This window comes from Xiphophorus couchianus, chromosome 19 (assembly GCF_001444195.1).
Source record: "Xiphophorus couchianus chromosome 19, X_couchianus-1.0, whole genome shotgun sequence".
Classification (NCBI taxonomy): Eukaryota; Metazoa; Chordata; class Actinopteri; order Cyprinodontiformes; family Poeciliidae; genus Xiphophorus; species Xiphophorus couchianus.
Window position 1 is genome coordinate 15,017,452 of NC_040246.1, and position 22,406 is coordinate 15,039,857.

Consider the following 22,406-nt stretch of genomic DNA (forward strand, 5'->3'; position numbering starts at 1 on the left):
TTTCATTTTCTTTCCAAGGGAAATACTTTTATTTCTTTAGACATCACAATAAAAGCTGTATTGTAGAACAAACAGAACTTTCAGTTGATGGCATCAGTTCTGGAAATTTTCAGAATCCTATTATTTACTTAAATGAAAAGCAGTAGAACACAAAAACTACAAAACAACAGAAATACTATACATTTAACATGAGCCACAAAGCTCAAATAAAACATACTTTGGCTCTAAGCTTCTCAGAAAGGCTAACAAGGAACTTCTGTAAAAGAACGTCTGCTGGCATCTAGTGGTCACAAAAATTACACAGCATGAACCAACCAGTGTACCTAAAGCTTTGGTTTTTGGTTTTACAGCCTGACTCTTAATTTCTGAAGGACCGAAATGATTGAATTAGTGAGGAGACGGACGGGTAAGGTGGAGAAGGATGTTCTCTCAAACCACAAGTGTTTTTGGGAGATTCGTTATCATTGGAGCCAGGTTTGGTGAGTTTACAGCCATCAGTTCCCAGGGCCATCTCCTGCCTTTTCATTCCACCAGCGCCCTCTTCAGGAATCTGAGATTGTGCTTTCTGGAGAAGGAAACCTCTTCCACTTGACAGGAAGCTTGGGCCAGATGACTGCTCTTTCCCCAACAGCATGCCCCTTCCCATCACATGCACTTGCATCTGATTGCATTCTTTGTCTAAACCTGTGGTAAGGGAAGTATTTTTATCCACTTTTGGTGATGGATGTGGTGCTGGAGTACCAGCTTCCAAGGAGTCAGGCTGTGTACTGCTGTGGCCATCAGCAGCAGCTGTGGTTTGTGACTTAGGATACGGGTTGAAGCGAGCCAACAGCCCTTGCTCTGTCACAGGGTAGCGATTGCAAGCCCATTCTTGCCGCTCACGGCGCATTTCATCCAGCTTCCTGAGCTCCTTAGGCAACTCCAGCACGTTTTCCTGTGAATGCAAACAGGCAAATCTACTTATGAATGTAAAAATATGTGTTATTGACTCTCTGAATAGACTGATATGAGATTCACCAACAAGAAAGCCACCTATACTTTCCGGTTTTTTAGTTTAACATTCCAGTTTAAACAGCAGATCAAAATTTATTTCTAGAGTATACCTTTAGACAGAATTTGAACTTTGCCCCAAATCTGCTCAAATCCTGTCTTGCTCATTTGACTTCTTTTCTTAGCCCAAAAGAAATAGTCAGAGAATAATAGAGAATGCAATGTTCTGTCTAGTTATTGAGATGCTTTTCTAATAAAACATTTACTTTTCCAGACCCAAACCCCTAACATTGGGCTTGGTGCCTCTTTCCTATACACTAATGCAGTTTGTCATAATTGAAAGAAGATATATATTTTATAATTTTGTAATATTTTACTAAATCTGCCTCTATGAATATCTGCATCTATGGATAACAAAGACCTTTATATCACATCAAGTAGCAGCTACCTTTATACATTGCTCCCTATTGCTTTTTGTGCTGCAATAAGTGTAGAGTCTTTTTTTTTCACATCTGTGTCAGTTTTTGGTTCTGAATGACTGACCATAGTGACATGCTCCAGTCCATCAGGTTCACAGAGGTTACTGTTGAGATACGAATCCACCAGGATCATGTAGTCGGTCATCAGTGTGTCCAGCAGCACCAGTCTGAGAGGCTTCAGATGGATCACAGATAACGCCATCACCTTCAGGAGCGGTACAGGGCAAGGCCGCTTGTACCACATATCCATTTCTTCCTATTAAATAGATAATAATGCAAACAAATTACTTCTACAATATACAGGCACAGAATGCACAAAATTCTAGTCATTGACTGTTCTGAACTTCATTAATCCTTTTAAAACAATAAAATGGTAAATCCATTAAACGCTTTACAGAATAGATTTGTTTCACATAAATACCTCCTGCAGCACAACCATATGGTCTGCCGTATCATTATAGCACTTTAACAACATAAAATGCATAACTTAAACTCTAAGGTTCTGAAAACTCAATATGTGTTACCAATTGGATTAGACCAAGTTCAATTAACAAAAGCATGAACGGAAAAACAAAAACATTGGCTACCAAACTTTGAAGTGGTAAATGCAACAAAACATGTGTTGGGTGGTTCATTATCTGTTTGTAATACCAGGTTTAATTTTAATAGCACAATATGAGACTAAAATATATTTGCGATGTGGTTTAAATGGTTGCCCTATTAGAGGAGACACTGAATAAAATTAGGAGAATGAACGTTGTACCTTGGTGAGCTGTGACCTCACATGAAGAGATGAGAGCCTGGAGGAAGGCACGTTCAGATGCAGACTTACTACCTCTGGGAGAGTGCTGACTCTGTCAGGAAGGAAACCGCCCGTTCTTCTGTAGAAGCACATGGCATCTGCCACCTTTTGATCAATTGAAATAGAAAATCAAACGGTATATTCATCAGAAGGACACACAAGCCAGCCAAAACACAGATTACAAAATGAACAGACTTGATGCAAATACAATTTTTATAACCTTTCAAATTTACTACAGAGTGATACAATTAAAGTGTTTACTCAAAAAATAAAATCCCAAAACGTATTTACATTAGGATATTAAACAGGTTTAGTCAATGTAGTAAGAATTTTAAAACTGAAATGTACTGTATATACTTTACATACTGAAATTTCTTGAGAAACTGAATTGTGGGTTTTCATCAGCTGTGAGGACAATCATTAAAAGTAAATAGAAATTAAACACTTAAAATCGATTCTCTCTTTACTGAAATACTGATAAAAGTGAACAATACAATAATTTTATATTTTGTTCACATGTACTTACCTGTGTGTCAAATACATTGGATAGTTTCACCCCAAACTGAGCTGCCAGACTTCCAGCAATGGCTCTACAGTCATGAATGACCTGAAAAGATGTCAAATGAGCAAAGGTGGCAGGATACAGTTCGTCTCTGAGTAACTTTGGGTTCTATTATTCACATAAAACTGACCTTCAGTATGTGTTTAGTTTCGAGAATCATAGACAGACCATTCTTAAAGGCCACCGCTCCAAGCAGAAGGATGTCAAACAAGTACACCTTGTTTTTAGTGGCAATCTAAAGCAATTGTATTTAAAGTATTTGTGAGAAAATGGAAACATAAAAAAAAAAAAAAAAAAAGTTCAGACTTTCTCACCTGCAGCCAACATAATCTTCCATTTTTGAAGAGCTCTACTCCTTCACCTCCCACACCAATCACATGCTGCTTCTTGATGTGCATCACCTACACCAAAGAGCCTGACACTTAACATTTCTATCGGCAGAGTGGAAAAAACACTTATGACTTACAATCAAGAATGACATTATGATCTGCCTAACAATGTGTTGTTACCCTCGTTATTGAGAAAACAGCCCTAACCTGTCAAGGCACAAACTCCAATAAAAACCCCAAAATTGCATTATTGTATTTTGACATGAGATGTTAGCAGTTAGTAATTTTATAACATAATATAAGCTCAAACAAGACAATTTTTCATAATATCCCTCTCCCCCTCTAACTGAGTGAGTCGTCAAGCTGTTACAATTTTGCTCAAATCCTCACACTTGCCCAGTTCAACAGCTTTAACAAACTGCCCTGAGGAATAAGATGTTCAATTAGCATCTGCTGCCCTCCCCCAGAGCAGGTGCCACAAAAAATATGCACAGTGATAATGGCTTCACCTTCCAGTGGTCATAATTTTATGTGTTCGGTGTTTTAAATACTAAAAAGAAAGTAAGTAAACTTACAGCAGGTCCAAACTTCTCATGGATCTCATCTATGATCACAAAGTTGATGCATTCCGCTTCATCTTCATCATCATCTGGAAATGGGGATCCCCTCAAAAGTGACTAAGCTTTGAGAGTTTGTTTGAATGTGGGATTATTGAAATAAAACAAACTCACCTAATGTCATTAACTTTCTGTATGGCTGAAACTTCTCTACATCCAGGTGCTCTTCAGGCACATCTTGAGTAATTTTCCTGGGAGACATTTTTATTTATCCCACCATAAATTTCCACATTACAGACCCAATTTCTTTTATAATCTTCGAGTACATTTCAATGAATTATCACATCTATAAAAATTGAATTTACGAAGTTCTTATTTCAGTTCACTTTTAAGATTATAAGTTGTAGCTAATGAAAGTCAAATTTTAAAAATTATTTTTACAGAAATTGTAAATTTTACATAAGACCAGTAAACATTTATCATACAAAAAAAACAAGACTAGTGAAAATAATACATTCACCAAGTGTACATATGCTCTTCATTTGTGTCTGGGCTCTTTTTGCATAAATTAACTGCTCATGCTGATTGACATTGAGGTTACCAGTATGTGGCTCTGTTTCACAACTTGCTTTATCCAGTCATTTCTCCACAAAAAAGCTTGGGTACAGCTTAGTAACCACTTTGTTTTTTAATTAACCTTTGTGCCTTAATCTCCTTGGGGAGGGTACTATAGACTGGTTATTGGACAACTGTCAAGTTAGTGGTCTTCTCCATATTTGTTTAAGTCATAAAATGCAATTTCTGTAACAATATTTTTTTCCAGTCTCATTTAATAGTCCATTTGTGGGTGGTCACTATCGAGCAGTCGAAATGAATCACTGTGATGATATAATTTATGATTTTCACTTTATGAACGTAAATAATAAATAAATAAATAATCAAATTTCCCTTTATTGAGTTGCATCGAGATAGCCTACTCACCTGTCATCGTTTTCTTCGTTGGCGAATTCAACTTGGGATTTAATTATACAAAACAATTAGATGTTTGATGACAGCAAAATGACAACACTTTCTGACCTAAAGTTTTAGAGTACTCACCGTTCACAATCTCACGTCCGAAGAAGAGTTTAGTTCCTAGATATTTGCATCCATTACTGCCACTCACTGGAACAAACATAACCTCAAAAAAGTTAAAAGTAATGCCATACTCATCGAGTAAATGTGAATTGGTGGGGTCGTAAACAGTTGCTGACCGTCTGCCAAAACCAGCGTCTTGTTTGAGTTGATGCGAACGACGACGCCAAAGTACGAAGAAGTCTTCAGAGTCAGTTTAACGCGTTTTCCTTTCAGAAATGAGATGAACTGGGCGTCGTCGAGAACCATCTTGAAAGTGCAATTGGGTAATTAGTTGGCCAGAAATGCACAGTTGTTGCTTCCAAAGACCAGCTAGCTCTGCTAACACAAACTTGTCAGACGTATGCTAATGGTTTAAGCGCGCAGCGGTGCTGAGTGCAAGTTGCGTTCAAAACGACTCGGAATTCTTAAAACCCACGAAACACGAATGGAAAATAAAATTGATTAGTAAAATAGTAATAATAGTAATATGATAATTATGGAGAATTATTTAGGTATATGTTTTCCACTACTTTGAAGTCAGAGAAGTCCCTCAATTAAACATATAAACAAAGGGTTAAACGTTTTTCACATGTGACAATTCATGTAGAAATAAATAAATAAAAATAACTAAATAAATAAAATCTAGATAATATAATAACATATATAATATTCTAAAAAATAAAGCTAGTAAATAAATAAAGTGGTAATAATTGTTTCAAAGTGTCAATACTTTTAGTAAATAAATAAATATTTTGTATCCACCATGAGTTGGTTGCATCATTAGTCCTCTAACAGTAACTGTAACACCCAAGATGTACATTTCAGCAACAATGATATTTTCAGAATAAATATGTCAGAAAAGATCAAGGATGTTTTGAAAATATTTTTTCTTTTTTTAGCAAGCCCTAAAATGATGTATTGAGCGACTAGTTATAAATTAACTTTTACAAAGAAACGTGTGTAGGCACCACAGGACTCTAGCCCACATCCTCTTCAGTACAGGCCTGAGTATAAAGACACGTTTCGTTTGTTTTTTGTTTTTTTCTATTTCGTGAACACGACGTACATTCTAGCAAAAATTAATGGCAGTTCTTGCTGAAAGAGGCAAGAGGTTAAACTTTATTTCCTCCACAAGGGGGTGACCTTATCTCAAGTACTGAGCTGCTTGCTGTCAGTCCGAGGTCTCTCTGATTCACTCTATTCAAAACTCATGCGAATTTCAGTATTACATTAAAAAGTAATTCATTCTTAGTAAATGTGAAGTAACTGCATGCAGATTTTAACAACTTCCTGTTGTTAAAATCTGCAAAATATGCAAAATATGTCTATAAACAAAATGCAAAAGATGTAAAACAACACATTATTTCAGGGTACACAATTACTCCCAGATTGCAAAAGGTATATAAACAGGCCTTTCACACTGAAAAGCTTGCTACTCAGAATTTTCTTTCCTGTCAGCCTGAAGGAGAATCAGCTGAGACTGTGGTTCAAACAAATAATAAAACAGAGTATTGTTCACAGTTCCCTTATGTAATCTTAGGTAATATAGTTCTTCAGGATTTCATATCAGAAAGCAAAAAAAAACAAACAAAACAGAAAAAAATTAACTCAGTGGCACTTGGGTGTAGGTTCAAGGTATCACTCAGAACAACTGTGACACAGGAACAAGATAGAGACATACAATCTCATCAAAAACAGATAGCTGTAAATATGACTTCAACTTTCCAGGGAAAAAAAATATGAGTTCAGGCTGGTGGTCATCTAAAAACAAAAAGAATGAAGACTTTGGGTGAAAGGATGGTGTAGATGTCCAGATCTGTCATCTTTTTGGCACTGTACAGTTATTCTCTTTTGTTTGTCACAAAGATGTAATTATTTCCATGCAAGACAGCATAATGGCATGAAACATAGCCAGTTTAAGGCCATGTATTTACACCCTGAAACCAGCAAGAGGCTCAAAAAATTGAGGAAACAAAAGTGAATGTCTAGGTGTTTAAAATAAATGTAACCTTTTTTATGTGGCTGTTTATACTGTTCAGTATAGGACATAAATAACTCATAAGCTTAATATTGCCATTGAGTATTTTTTCCCCAAAAATCAATGGAAACCAATAAGCCTAAATGATAAAAAAAAAACAAAAACCATAAAACAACTCATTTATCTCGAACGTGATAAATGTAGTGCACGCTACAGTGGAACTTGCAGTTTTTTTTTTTCTTTTATCTTTAAAGGAAGATACACCCTTTCCTGATGTTCCAACTGAACAAATATAAAGTTTGGATAAACCAAAGGAGAGATGACATCACGCAAATTTTCCAGAATAATGTGTTTATTCTGAACCCTCAGACATGGGTGGAATTTTGATTTCAAAGGTGGGGCCGACACAACTTGTATGTCAGCCCCACTGACACACATCTGGTGTGTCAGTGGTGCGTGGTGTATCTAAAGCTTTTTCAGGGACACACCCCTACTTGGTTAAAAACCAAATAAAACAGCTGCTTTATTTTTTAACAATTTTATTCTCTTTTGCATGCTATGGACTTGATACTATAAGATATCACCAAAACTAGTTGTATGTGTTTAAATTTAACCTTCTCACTGACAAAATTGGGAATTTTATGCTTTCTCTGGAGTCAGCAAAAAAACTTTTAAGCAAGTGAAATAAGAATTTGCTTAGATGAAGTTTGACATAATTACTATGCCCTTGAAATTAAGTGAAAATAGTATTTTATCATGTTTGAGTTTCTTGTTTGCTCTAAGAATTTGGAAGGTTTGTCTTCTGCATAAATGTTGAGAGTTGTACAGGAAACATATTTTTCTTTGAGGAAGGAATGTAATAAAACATCCATCCATCTTTTCTCTCCATCTGGTCTGGTGTTCTGTTTAGCTATGATACTTTCCTGGAGGCCGACATCGGCTGAGATACCGCTGCCAACAACTAAAAGTTCTCTATCCCCCACTATTTAATTTTTTTAACATAGAAAGTACTCCTACATCAATTCTTCTGTTTCCTTCTGTGTATATGCTCACAGTTTTGTGATGGCAAGGGCTGCTTGCACTGAGCCATGTTCTGCTGGAGGTTTCTTCCTGTTAATGGGGAGTTTTTCCTCTCCACAGTTGCCACATGCATGCTCAGAATCTTTCATGTGAAAGTTTGCAATCTGCTGGGTCTCCTCAGATAAAAACTTTTCTGAACCTGAATAATGAACTAAAATGGAACAGGACCATAGGTATACATAAATGGATTGAAATTAGTTTTTAAAAAGTGCATTCTGAAACATCTGTTCTAAATCCACTCAATGCACACCACACTCCTAAAACAATCCTATTTACAAGAAAAATAATAGAAAACTGTGAGTCATCTCTTTCCCATTCACAATTATGCACCAGTTTGTGTTGTTTCATTGCGTAGAATCCCCATTAAAATGCTTTGAAGTTTGTGGATGACGTGACCCAGTGGGAAAAATCCCAATGAGGCATGAATACTTTTGCAAGGCTCTGTATAATCAAATGCGCAGCACTACTGGCTGAACCGCAAAACAATGGAAGTCTATAATTTGTTGAAGCAACCTTCAGCAGTTCGCTTGTTTCAACTTGTTAAGAAGGATATCAATCTGTTAGAACATGACGGCTGACTCAAGGGAAAATAACCAGAGAGAGAGAGAAACAGAGAAAGAAAAAAAGGGAGAGAGAGAGAGAGAGACCATTGAAAGTCGGTGAGTGACATACCCGACAGCAGAGCGGCCGCCCACTCTCCGACAGGCTGGGTGAATCTTAATTGTGTAATGTTCATTGACGAGTCAGGACAATGCTACTGAGACCGCGGAGGAGCACCGAGCCGAACCGAGCAGAGCGATGAAATGCTCCCACCGAGGAGGACGCAGATGGACAGCTTGGTTGAGCCGCTGGTCGCCCAGTACCTCGCCATGGGATGTCAGTCAAAGGAGAACCAAAACGAAAGCATAACGGCAGACGAAAAGGGAACAGACGATATGTAAGTTCAGTCTCTCTCTTTCTTTTTTTAGAAACATTACAGAGGAGTTTCTGAAGATATTTTCCCCACCAACTGTCTGGATTTTATGCTTTCTACCACAAAGCATAAAGCATTTTTTTTCTTTATCAAAGCTTGAAAAGGTGCTTCAGATGTCCCTAAAACAGAGGCGGAATGTTTTCCCTGCGTTTTTACGCACAGCTAAAGCCTCAGATCTGTGCGTCAGTCTGGATTGCTTAGCTATATCTAACTTGTAACTTATTTGCTGGTCATTTTAGATTTTGAACTAACTGGATGTCTGCTCTGCTTTGGTGCTGGCCAGATTTAAAGGAAGGAAATTAGAACAATATGCAACCTTATGGGAGAATCTGAAGCAAACCATATTTGAAAAAAATAACATCATTTGTCCACATGGTCTTTGCATGTTTTGATACCTGGATTTTGACATCAGAAAGCAGTGCTAAAAGATAAGAAAACAAAAGAGAAGAAAAACAAGAGCTATTTACGTTTTGGCTCTAAAGTACACAAAAGGCAAAATTTAGGATAAGAAAAGCAGAAATCTGATTTTCAACATAAAATCACCAGCTAAGAAGATGCAAAAATGCTGCCAGTTTTCTCAAATTCTGACACCCTCCGTACCTCAACTTGCTAGCAAATAAAATTTAATCTTATTCTCATCCAGACTCATCTTAATTATACATACGTTTATTAAATTTGTTCTTGACCAGCCGTATTTTTGTGATAAAAAATATGTGAAAAACACAAAAGAATAACAATCACATTGTAATTTTACACTCACCTATCTTGACCTCTGCCCCACAAACCAACACATGTACTTATTCGTAAAGGTTTTATTGTTTGTAATTAATGTCCACTCATGCCATAGACAAGATGTCAAGATACACCTATAGGAAGTCCTCTTCTTCCACCAATTTACACTTGTTTTCCTTTCTTTTTTTTTCCAAGGAGGGTGACTTCAGGATATACCCCCAACAGGTCTAGAGTTTCTCCTCCTTGCCGTCCTCACAGGTTCCACAAACCCGTCTCATCCCCGATCACTCCAAATAAATCAATAATGTCTCTGGGACATCTCACCAAAGCAAGCTGGGAAGAACTCATCCAGGCTTGTCTGGAGTTGTTTGGTAAGTCCATGCTGATTATTATTTTTTTGTGTTCTAGAATTTGAGATCCCGCCTTAACATAACAGACCAGATACGTGCAGATTGTTGTGGAGGAACAATGGTGACAATGTTTTAAATTTTGGGCAGAAGCAGTCTTTCTTTTACACCTCCTTTCCAATCTTTAAGTGTAAAGCATTGCTTTATTTCTTCTACATTTGTTTTGCTGCCAGTTAATTTGATTTTGTTTAAAATTTGGCCTAAGTTTGTATTTTTAATTGATGTTGATGTTGAAGACTATATCATTTGAAGTAGGAATATGGAAAATGGCCATGAATGATTTTTCCATTTCTGATTTGCATTTACGTTCAATGGGCAGTGCCTGCTGCTCTGAAATGGGAGACCTGTTTAGCTGTTTGACGTAGGAATCTTCTGCATTTTTGCCTCCTTTTTCCATAATCCACAATTTGAGATAATTTCCTGCATTTTTATTGGTTTTCAAGAGGCAATGCTGTGTTTATGGTCAATCAAACTCCACCCACATGAGCTGAACCAGTTTAACTGTCATCTTCTAAGCCTTCAGCAAGGCAAACCTTTAGCTACACCCAACTGGGAAAATGAAAGGGGAGAATTGGGAGTGTTTGAAGGTTTTGTGACGAAGATTGATGACTTGATTAAAGACTTTGTAATGCCCAAAGCTGAAGCTATTGTTCATTTATTTTGTTTGCTGTCTACTGACTGGTTTTGATTTGCTTTGTTAGATATTTGTTTGAGTGTAGTTTCAGTAAGATCCAGTGCTTAGGCCTATATTTTAGTTATTGTAGGGCAGCTTGATTGTGGAAAAATAGTTTTGACACGTATTTTAGCCAAAATTACTAAACAAATTACAAATGTTTGGAAAAATGGTGAATCAAAGATGTGAATTCTTGTTTAAACTTCTCTCAAAATACCTGACAAAAAATGTAATCTGTAATCTGTTTTTCTGTGCTGTCAGCCATTTTTTTTACCCCTCCAGGGGGTCTTTTGTGGGCTCTAGTGTCCCTTATATGATAGTACGCTGACAGGAAACGGGGAAGGAGAGGGGGGAAGACATGCAGCAAATGTCGTCGGGTCCGGGAGTCGAGGACTCAAGGCCTCCAAATACGGGTCGCGCTAACCACTACGCCACCACGGCATGCCCACTGTCAGCCATTTTTATTTGAACTGACATCAGAACAAGAGGTCACACCTTACATGGGGTTAGCCTGCAACAGAGGTGGAATCAAACACTTACATGACAGAGATTATAATATTAGAGCACAATTGTGAAATATGTCAGAATACAATGCAAAGTAAACTAAATTTGTTTTGACGATTATATGTTTTGTGATCATTTGAATCCTAAATCAAAATTTAACCCTAAACTTGAATAATTAGACCATCCAGAGTGCTTAGTTTAATGGAAAAGTAAAGAGTAAGTGCTGTTTTGGTTCAGTAAAATTGTAATATTCCTGCTCTATTTGATATAGCACATGGTGAATTGACTTAAAGACAAGTTCATGAAAACTTCAACAGGGAATCAGTTTTTCTTTTTTGTGAGATGTAAAAAGTATTCCTACCCCTCGAAATTTTTTTTAAAGAAATCTTTTATTCGGCAATAAATTTCTTCTGAGCTCCTCTCTTGGTTTGAATCTGAAATGTCTGTGGAGCGACCTAAACATTAGTAGCCTTCCAACCTCAAAGCTTTGACATTTAAATAAAAGCTGACCAAGATAAAATTTTTCAGAATTAATACTTTTACATTGTTTTCTTATCTTTTATATAAAATTTCAAGCTTTACTGTTTTCTTTTTTTTCATTTTGTCATTTTAGGCCTTTCTTTAGATTTCTAAGACATAACATTTACAAATATCCATTTTGAATATCTGTGGAGAGAGTTGTGACTGTATTATAAAATACCACCATCATGTTTTTTTAAAATAGCTCACAGAAATGAGAATGCTTTTGAGAAAAAGGGAAGACGTTTTGTGCTCAGAAATTGGAGGTGTTGGAGAGGAAAGGTTTCAGCTTACTCCAGGCACCATTCATGCATTACGTCCATCACATGGTTGTAAAGAGGGTTTACTGTACCCAAAAAAAAGACACAGTGGTGATAGCGTAGGCTGCCGTTGGATCAGTCAAAGATCATTGTCTCAATCAAGTTGTCTGGAGTGCTCTCAGAGTTATGGTGATTGTGTCTCTGAAGAGACAGCTTTCAGATGGCCGTTGCCTGGTTACACAAATGCAGCAAAAGCAGTGGAGATGTGCTACGATGGGCTGCACATTAAATGACATTTCATAACTGCATTTATCTGCAGAAAAAGAAGTGGGCTGTAATGACAGCCTTCCTCTCTTATCAGGTTTATCAGGGAGACAGAATTTATCAGTGAAGCTATATGGAAAGACTTATAGATTAGTAACATGTTAGATCCTATTGGCTGTCATTCCTTTTATTAAAAAAAGATTATATCTCTACACAGGATATAATCTATTTGTGCAGTATATTATGGTTGGGGTTTTCCTCGAATGGTTTTTCTTGATAAAATGGTAAACACATCGGTTCCTCTTGGCTCACATCACACATGAACCCCCCGCGGTCCACAAGTCCTGCCACCTTTTTTTTTTCCCAAATGTGAGAGCACACGTAAGAGCAGTTTAAAAGATTACCATTAGAAGAGCTTCAAGCTTGGCCAAACTGAAAGGTCAACTCCCTGAACTGTAGCCCTCAGATGCCTACCAACCTTTGAAATGCAGGAACGCTGCGAGGTGTGGATCAATGGCTGACATCATCACTCTCCTCAGACCCCCACAGCACTACGAGCTGAGCAGTTCGCTCACAAAATGCACGAGCCTGTTTCTTTAAAAGAGAAAATGTGAGATTGTCCATGTGCTGTAGTTATCAGAAAAGGAAATCTGTGAAAAGGATTTATTTGGAAATTATTTTCCATTCACAAGAAAGCTGTTAATGCTGGTATGTGATTCTCAATGTATAGCAAGCTTGAACAAAAACTTCATGGCTTTTGGGTATTAACAAATAATTTAAAAATAAAGATGTACAACATGTCCTAATTTAGTTAAAACGGAAAAGTGACAAATATTCCTGATGTTGCAAATCAAAAAATGTTGATTGTAATAATGTTTGTAATACTCCTATTGATAATCTTTATTTATGGTTTCTTTGATTTCAGTAAAAAAAGAAAAAAAAGAAAACATAGAATAAACATGTTACCAGTGAATTCACATCTTGGGTAAAAAACTGCTTTTTTATCTATCCTTTTCTTTGTAGAATAACAGTAGTATGTCAGGAGGATATTAGCTGTCTAATTAGTCAGGCTATCTGTTCAAGTAGCAGTCCTGCTACTTACTTAAAACTGTAGTTTTAAACAGTGTTTCCTTAATGAAAGGGATGGGTGGCACTTCTGTGGTTTCCATGATATGATTGTCTGTGGTTTTCAAGACTAGAAGAATTTATGATATGAATTTAAAAACCTGTTGGGTTTGTTGTAATTGTTGGAAAAATAACATTGTAGTGGCTGTGTTTTACTGGCAGTGCTCAGCAGCAGGAGGAAGGGCATTGCTGCATTACTCTCATTAGAGTTAATGGTCTGTCGACACCACAATCCATCACTAATGTGTGTCAACTGAGCTTATTGGAGAATTATTTTAGAGCGAGGTCATGAGAACAAAAGTCACCTATATTGGGTAAAATATTTACTATTTTTTATTGTAAGCAGGTTACTTAAACTCTGTCTACTCATGATTAGAGATGTACCAGGAAGATCTCAGAATATTCATATTTTCCCATAATCGACTGATTTGTAATTTACAAGACAAATATTGAAATATCTGAATGGTTTTCCCTGTTTATTAAATGCATTAAAGCAAAGAACTCCCAACATTATCATTTGTAAATTAATCAACCAGCAGCTTGCACATATATGTAGCTTTTTAGTTCATTAAAAAAAAAATCTGATAAAGTTTAGGAGCATATTCCTTAATGCATACATGGGGAAAAGGTAATTCTTTTATTTTCTGTTGGAATCAAAATGACAACACCACCTCTGACAGGAAACCTGCAGCACATTATTTTCCTTTTTGTATTTAGGGTCCCTTGAGAAAACAAAAATAATTAGGAATCAGCAGGCCCAGCCTTAATGGAAACCAGAAACTAGTATTAGCCAGGTAAAGTCTGATTGGTGTTTATTGTGCAACATTAATTCGGTATTTTTAAGGTAATTAATCTATACAAAGATGTATGTATACGTATTCATAACTATCAAAATAAAAAGATAAGTGGTTGTGTTTTGTGCAAGCACTAATACAAAACAATAGTTTATGTTCTTCATTCTTGCAACTGATAATTGTTTTAAATGTATTTCAGATTATTCTTTTTATATACAATTATAATTAATTTTTCTCAATTTACAATTCTCATAGTTTGTCATATTAATTGGAGGAAGGTAATTTTAAATTCAAATCTACCCTACCAGCTTCTGAATCAAAGTATCTAAACCAAATTTAGTTAAAGTCTAAATTGCTTCAGAATACGTTAGATTTACAACTTTACATTACAGTATATTATTTCAAACATTTATATCTAAAATGTGGTCATTTATTGCACCCAAAAGTAAAGCAAGTACTATTTATGTATTCCTTTTTTGTACTGACTACTTTTTTCAATTACATTAAAAGCAATCTTTTAACAACTTATTTAAGCTGTTCGCATCAACTTGTTGTCTGAACACAGAATTATTGAAAGAGCAAAAAGATATCCTTTTTCCCACTTACTTGAACCAAAACAAAATAAAGGGATCATCCCATCTGATAGCCTCTTTCAAAACAAGGAAAAGTGCAAACACACAGGTTTGGAGCGGCTGATGAATGTTTAAGATAACCTTAAAAGCGAGCCAGTCAGAGTGTGCGCTCCTAAGTGTTTATCACCAACCAGTATCACATGGTTCCAACTCGCTGGGCGGCAGCTTTCCTAATGTTCCCATCACTAACAGACGGTCCAGAAAGGATTTCCTCCTGCAATTAACCCTGCGCAGGGAGTGTTGGTGGTTGGAATGCTGTGAAGCAATTGTTTACCAGATAAAGTCATGACATCTTGTTGTAGATCCGACACTGCAGCTGATTTCTTTACGAAGTGATAGCTATAGAAAAAAAAAGTTTCTAATAATTTTGTTTGAGCAGAAGAACTTGGCAGCAATGCAATAATTTAAATACACTAAAGCTGTTCATCAGTTACATCATTTGAAACTGAGAAATCATTTAATTAGTCTCTTTTACTTTCTCAATAACTCGATGGATGAGGTCATCATCCCTCGCTTGGTTTAGACGGTAGCAGCCGCATGTTACTAACAGAAACACAGCCGATGTACGATATGGTAGGCCAGATTAGTCAGCTGCAGCAGGAGTGGTTAGTTGCTTACAGATAACAAAGATAGGAAAGCATGTTGCCATGGTGTCTGAGGTATTTTCAAGGTAATATGGTTTAAACGTGGCCCCCTCAAATGTCTGATGGCCTTGATCGTCCCAAGGCAGCTGCAAAGCTTTTTATTCCAGCTTGTTCTCTAGATTTTCCATTTCTACAGACTCCTGATTATAAAGCTGTAGAGTACAAGGGTGAAAAAGTCCCACAGTATATAAATGATTTTCCCAGTAAACAAAGATTCTATGTGGTTAACCTCTAATTCCCTGTTTTAGCGGTTTGAAGATTTCCTGAAGATATGCTGTGTTCTGCTTTAAGCAAGACCTCAACGATTTTTATGAAATCGTGTCATGTTTTGTGTACATGCAGTCTAATGCTATTTTGTGGCTGGGAAAGAATTGCTTTGTCTATGCGTGTCTCAAGATGTCAGCTGCAGCACACAGTCAAGATAAGGAAAGGTGGTCTGTTCACAAAGGGAGGAAGTTCTGCTCATGCATGGAAAAAGGAAGTGAAAAAGGTAGTGAGACAGGCAAGCATCAGAGGCTCACACAATCAGAGGAAAAGGTAAACCTTCCGCTGCAGACCCTGCAGCGGATAGTATGACTAAAGCATGTGTATGAATTGTTGTTTTACCCAGTTCAAGTAAATGTGTCAAACATTGTTTGCACTGGTGGAAAGAAATTTTCTTTTTTTGCGGTATTCTGTAAATCTTTTTCAACCCGTTACCACGAAAATTTACATAAACTTATTTAACCTTCCAGTTAAAGTTTTAGAAAAGAAGCCTGTCAAAGCTTTTTTCCAGTTCCAAATACTTGATAATCTAATTTTTGCCTATAACTTTTAGAATAATCATGTTGATAAAACTGCGGTTGACGTTGAGTTTTGTGGTCAAATTATTTGCATGTCAATCTGATCTAAAAAAAACTGTTTCATGTAAGTAAATAGTTCTTTAATCAACTAATGAAGTGTACGCAAAACATGTATAAAGTTCACAGCAATTACTGTGATGCATTTTTTGCCACAGACATGGCAAATGTCTAATTTAAGATTTACATACCAATGCAGATTTGGAAATGCTGTAATTAGCAGTAATGTTTTGTTTTGGTTTTATTTTTAAGGAATTCTTAATCCTCCTTCTCCCACAGTAGAGAAACCCTACAACATAATGTATTTTATTTTTCTATTCTTTTTTAAAGTAAACATTTGATAGTGTGATGTGCATTTGTATTCATAGTTGGTTTTCTTCCATACATAGTGTTTTGCATGTATGTTAAAAAGCTCAAATTTCATTTCATTCATTCACACATGCACAGCTAGCAGCAAACCTTAAACTCAACTTCTTTTGGCTTTCTTTAAACATTTTCTTTCTTTTTGCCTTTTACCTATGAAGAGCAGATTTGTGGAGTGCACGACTCATGCTTGTCCTATCAACTGATTCTCCCACTAAGCTGTGAATCTCTCCAACTGCTCCACAGTTAACATGAGCTCAGTTCTGAACAGCTCAGTTTAGCCTGACAGCTGTATTTTGAGGATTTGCAGCAACACAATTCTCTTTGAAGTTTCTGATGACAGACAGATTAAACAATGTTGTGTGACACATTTAAAACTTGTGATGCTGTTTTTTTAAAAAATCTTCTCCACAACTTGACTCCTGACCCATATGCTGCGTTCCTTGATCTTCATGATGCTGTTTGTTGACAAATGTTCTTTAACAAACTTCTGAGGTTGTCACAGAAGTACTGAATTTATTCTAGGGCTGGCCGATATAGCTAAAAAATGTATCACAATATAAGGATTTCATATTGGTTGATATCGATTATAATTATTGATTAGTCTTTTGCTTAAAATATCTGAAATACTGCCATACTGGTGACGTGATCTTACCTGTTTTATCAATCTGTTGTACTCATTTTCTCCTTTCACTACATGCCGTTGTTTATTATTTTTAAGCAATTATGAGGCAGGGTAGCAAAACCTGAAACTGCTGCTGCACATGTTACTCAAGAGGTTGTTGCTAGGTAACCAGATAAGTTTAATGAGTTATGTCACCCATCTTGCGTAGCTGGTCGTGCAAAGTTGAGCAGATAAAGCCTTTGCTCTGCCTACCACCCCCAGAATGCTGTGCAGTTTGGGATCAGAGTTCAGTGAAACTATTGACATATTATCTATCGATATTGATCAAGAGTTTATTGCGATATATGTTGTTATTGATTAATTTCCCTGCCCTAATTTATATTGAGATTAATTCTGACACAGCAGGACTCTTAATTAGGTGACTTCTTAAAACAGTTGGTTGCACTTGATTTTATTTAGGAGTCACACTTTGAAGGGTCTGAATACCGATGCATGCAATACTTTTCTGATTTTTTTAACTTGGGGAAAAAAAGGAAAACCAAGTCTTTCTCCTTTCATCATTATGCATTACTTTGTATCACATGAAAAACATTTTAATAGAATTACTTATAGACTGGTGATTTTTTTAAATAATTAAATTTTTATCCTAAATGGTTTCTATATTCTTCAAATGGCTGTCAAAGAAAAAAAATAATTTGACATCTGTACAGAGCAATTTGTTCGCACATGTTCTCTCTTCTCTCATTTGGCTTAATAATAGGCATAACTTAGCAACATCTCAATTCTATGACGCTGGTTTGGTACATACTCCGTCACTGATAAAATGTGTTCTACTCTCAGCTAATTGCACTTTTGTTTTCTGTTCAGATGCAGATGGTTGCGTGAGAAAGACCAGCCACCTGCTGAACATTACCCTGACCATGCATCGTCTCCTCATGTCCTCCAGTGACCTGCTGGACAAACTCATCAATCTATATCCTTTAGCAGTCCACCAGCAGAATACACACTGCGCCTTTGTCTCTTGATTCAAACAGCCCTTGTTATGAGCAGAAAAGTGAACATACGACCGGTTCACTGGACCCGCTGAGGGCTCGGTTGTCAACAGCAACGCACAGTCAAGCTTATTCCTGGCTCAGATCTTTCAGCTGTCAGTGTAAAGCTTGATGGGCAAGTGGCCTGCTTTCTCTCTCTGTACTCCATTTTGCATTCATTTCTTCTCTCAGCGCAACTTTGCTTCACTAAGGCTTGCACTTCATCCATTCAGTAACAGGGAGGATACTACCTGACTGGTGTTGGTCTCCTTTAATATGCTTGATTAGACTCTTTTCATTTGCACTGATTCACACCTAGAAGACGATTTTTTCTGTCTTTTGATGGTAGTGGAGTGCCTATAATTTTAGCTTCTCTTCAAAGAAGAGACAATGGCGTCACAAACCCCTGTACAGTACCCTACTTGGGTTTCAGGTGTTAATTACCTCTGCCTGTGATCAACTATATTTAGACACAGACCCTGCGACTTACCACAGAAACCCTGTGATCAGTGCTTTGTTTTTTTTAAACCCTCTCATTCTGGGATAAAGAAAAAAAGATACAAATAATCAATTCAGGATCAAGAAAGAGCAATGGGAGTCATTAACTGTCCCAATCGCTGCCTAATCATGCGAGTGTCTTCCGTTCCAATGATGTAGTTAGCCTTTACATGTTTCTCAATGGGATCGCCATAAAGAGCCATACATTTAGGCTAGTTACAGTGACTTACAAAAAGTACTCACACGCCATATTTTTTATCCATATCTTAATATGCGACAGCCGCATTGTTTTTAATGTGGTTTGCAAATAAAAATATGTAAAATGTGACATGAAGCCCCCTTTACTTTAATGCTTTTAAATAAAAATAGACCACTTAATGTTATGTGATGGTGTCAGAGGTTTTTTTTAGAGAATATTAGTAGACAAATAGCAATAGACCAAGAGCCGCTGCACAGATTGCAGGAAAAAAGTTGTGGAAAACAACCTTCAAAGCAGGGTTAGATTATAAAACAGTGTCTTTAGCTTTGGACATCTGAAAATGAAAAGAGTACAGCACAGCTGCAAACCTAGCAAGACATGACTATCCACCTAAACTGATAAGACAAGGCAAGGAGAGTCTTGGGGTGGAGATTCAGCTTCCAACAAGAATAATTGAGATTGATTGCTAATTATTAAAGCATAATCAAGCATTAGAATGGCCTAGTCAAAGAGGATATTTATTAACTTGAATATTGATGTTGACGGTTGCTCTCTATTCAGTCTGACTGAGCTTGAGCTATTCACCAAAGAATTCAGTTGACAAGACATAACCATAGGGACTTGCAGCTGCAATTACAGGAGAAGGTGGCTCTATAAACATTTTGACTCAAGGAAGCTAAATATGAAAGCACTCTATACTTTCAGTTTTTATTAGTTTAAAAATTAGGAATACATTTATTATTTAACGTTCAATGCAGAAATGTGCCCTACTTTGAGTTAGTCTACCACATAAAATCCCCTGTAAAATAAGCTGACGCTCTTGCAGCATTCTGCAGCAGAGTGTGAGCAAGTTCAGGAGCAGTGAATACTTTTGCAAAGCTCATTGGTGTGAGAATGGAATGGTGTCTGTTTCCTGTAAATAAATCAATGGCGTATTGTTTTGGTAAGCAACATGTGCAACGTGAAGGTTATCCACAGCACAGAGATGATAATTACACTGTGGGCAGACATTGCTGGTTTAAATGTCTCCTGTGTCCTGACACCAAACAATGGCTTTCAGCGATTCTGCATTGCTTTAGACATGGGTTGTGTATTTTCTTTGTGCAGTTTGCTGTTCACTTTCCTTTGCATGCCAGAATGATTCATTTGATGATGCTCATCGGAGTTACAGATGCCTCCTCCCACATGACCAAATGTCACATGTGTTTGCCTTTTGGTTCACTGGGCTAAATTTGTATTAATGAGTTTGGTCCCCTGCAGGTAAATCATCCATGTGCTCAGAATTTACTCAAAACATACCTGTCATGCTGGGCATCTGTATATTTTATTGAAAAACAAGCTAAATTAAATTGTTAGTTCCTTATCTGCTGCTTACTTTTAAAACAGCTCTGGACAATGAACAGCCAGCAGAATGCCAGAGGATATGCTACCTCATCAGGTCAGTGTAACACGTACCCTCTAGGTTCAGATTAAAAATTAACTCTTGTTTTCTGTCAGTTACATTGTTGCCATTTCTAACTTGCAGACATTGGATTCAGGAATTCTGGATGATGTTCCGCTTGCCCCACAGCTTGTCCGACAGCCTGGACGACTTCCGTGATCTGCTCAGAGAACACGGACAGGAGCATCTTTGCTCTCTCCTAGAGACCAAATGGATGTAAGTGTTAATTTCTTACCAGCTGGCCAACTGCGACATGAAGCCTACATGATTCCCAGTCAGTTTGCTGCAGTCCTGAAATCAGTCACGATCCAGAGCATGGAACAAAAAGCAATTTCACTTTGTGGTTGCTGCAAAATTCCAGCAGCATGACTGCATCCTGACTAGTACATTTCTAGCCCGATTACTTTAGAGCAACCATGACTAGTCAATGTTAACTATGACATGAATTATAATTATATGTTAAACAAATATATTAAAACAACTAATCAGTTTTTATTTTTGTTGGAATTCTTGAATGTTTTAGGAAAAAATAGTAGCTTTTCTCTACAGAACTCTCTTTTGTGGTGCTGTTTTGGGATCAAGAGTCTGTTAGTTTTACATGTGCTGCTATTAATGTCTGGACAAGGCAGGGGTTTTTTTTGCCAAGAAGTCACCATTTGGTCTTCAATTTAATTTAATTTTCTACATTTAAGGATACACTGATCATCTTGTAATGAAATTCCAATGCTTTGTGATTCCAGAAAGTTGTCAGATAATTTTTAGCCAGATTAATTAGAAAGTAGGTTATGCTGTCAGTTTCGCTTGTAGTGTCAGACAACTGTCATGACAAAGTGACTGAAGTCTCTCTGTGGGTGTGGCACAATTTTAAGCAGTGTGAAGTAAAGGTTTAAAACAAAACAGCTTTTTTTTCCTTTAAAGTTGCTCCACAGTGAGGCCTACTTCTGTTTGTCTCCTTTTCATTCTCCTCATATTTGACATTCACAAAATGGTTAATGTTCATTTAATTTCAAATAAGTAATTTGCTACATTTTTGGTGGCATGCAGTGAGATTAAAAATATGGCCGTCAAGAAAATAAGTCAAAACAAAGTTGCTTGTTATTTGGAGAGATTTTAGTCATTTTGATTAACTGATTATGTGAACAATTTGTCAAATGTTTCTGTTTAAAGACTGTTAGCAGTAGGTCTGGCCTAGATTGAACAGTTTACTATTAATTAAATTAGCAGCGGTTTTCACTCTTTTAAAATTACCACCTCTGTTTCACGCTTACTGATTTAGATATGTTGTGTTGATGTTTTAGAAATGAACGAGAACGGTCGTGGAAAGCCAGCCAGAAGATTCAAGCTAACTATAGTAAAAAGAGGAAAGTTTCTCTTCTTTTTGATCACCTGGAACCCAGTGAGTTGGCTGATCACCTCACTTTCCTGGAGTTTAAATCCTTTTGTAGAATATCAGTGAGTATGTGCACTCATATGAACTTAAAATATCTCTCTGGCTATGCTTCACACTTTAGCTTGATTGAAAATACTCTCTTGCAAACCCTAAATATTTCCCCTTGTGGTAAATCCCTTACAGTTTCCATGCAGCAACTGATGGTCCTCTCTCTGCTCTCTCTGTCAGTTTATAGACTATATAAATTACATTCGAAGCTGCTGCATGAAGGACATCCCTGTGCTGGAGCGTTCCATTGCCCTGTGCAATGGGATTTCCCAGTGGGTTCAGCTGATGGTGCTGAGTCGGCCAACAGCTCAGCTGAGAGCTGAGGTTTTCACCAAGTTTATCCACGTTGCAAAGGTAGTGGTTAACTCAACCCCCACTGCTACTTTTATAGTACCAGAACTCGAGACACTTCCTCTTTGCATCATCCTGTCTGCTATTGTTAACATGAATGACATGAATGATTTCATTAAAAACTCGGCGCAGTTGCTACAGGTAAATTAAGAATAGCTCTTAAACTTGTGGATGATGTTAAATCCACAGCTCAGGTAGGAA

General features: G+C 36.9%; 2 protein-coding genes across 6 annotated transcripts in view; one reads left to right on the forward strand and one right to left on the reverse strand.

Annotated features, from left to right (window-relative positions):
- Positions 1-8,691, reverse strand: exd1 (exonuclease 3'-5' domain containing 1). Of its 5 annotated transcripts, XM_028000640.1 has the most exons (13): positions 8,566-8,691; positions 4,973-5,102; positions 4,818-4,883; positions 4,701-4,731; positions 3,894-3,970; positions 3,738-3,811; positions 3,148-3,234; positions 2,964-3,068; positions 2,798-2,878; positions 2,638-2,676; positions 2,233-2,376; positions 1,534-1,725; positions 1-934 (listed from the first exon to the last, which is right to left on the reverse strand). In XM_028000640.1, exons 2-13 carry the CDS (start codon positions 5,100-5,102, stop codon positions 359-361), a joined length of 1,602 nt encoding a protein of 533 aa, XP_027856441.1. In that variant the 5' UTR covers positions 8,566-8,691; the 3' UTR covers positions 1-358. The 5 variants fall into 5 exon arrangements, with proteins under 5 accessions (XP_027856441.1, XP_027856440.1, XP_027856443.1 ...); XM_028000639.1 differs by lacking the exon at positions 8,566-8,691 and having other exon boundaries at positions 4,973-5,468; XM_028000642.1 differs by lacking the exons at positions 2,964-3,068; positions 8,566-8,691 and having other exon boundaries at positions 4,973-5,469.
- Positions 8,663-22,406, forward strand: part of LOC114134217 (RAS guanyl-releasing protein 1) — a 24,208-nt gene continuing 10,464 nt past the window's right edge. Inside the window, exons 1-7 of the mRNA XM_028000638.1 lie at positions 8,663-8,830; positions 9,794-9,969; positions 18,115-18,220; positions 20,351-20,413; positions 20,501-20,632; positions 21,715-21,868; positions 22,035-22,208. Of these exons, the coding sequence (XP_027856439.1) occupies positions 8,697-8,830; positions 9,794-9,969; positions 18,115-18,220; positions 20,351-20,413; positions 20,501-20,632; positions 21,715-21,868; positions 22,035-22,208 (939 nt within the window). The 5' untranslated portion in view covers positions 8,663-8,696. The remainder of the gene's footprint in view (positions 8,831-9,793; positions 9,970-18,114; positions 18,221-20,350; positions 20,414-20,500; positions 20,633-21,714; positions 21,869-22,034; positions 22,209-22,406) is intronic.

Bases quoted from the DNA above. Each gene is read 5' to 3' on its own strand.
- exd1 (XM_028000640.1), bottom strand. From the start codon at position 5,102: ATGGTTCTCGACGACGCCCAGTTCATCTCATTTCTGAAAGGAAAACGC. The intron at 3,235-3,737 runs GTAAGTTTACTT...TCTTTGGTGTAG, and splicing joins ATGAGAAGTTTGGACCTGCT to GTGATGCACATCAAGAAGCA. The intron at 2,879-2,963 runs GTCAGTTTTATG...ACATCTTTTCAG, and splicing joins AAACTAAACACATACTGAAG to GTCATTCATGACTGTAGAGC.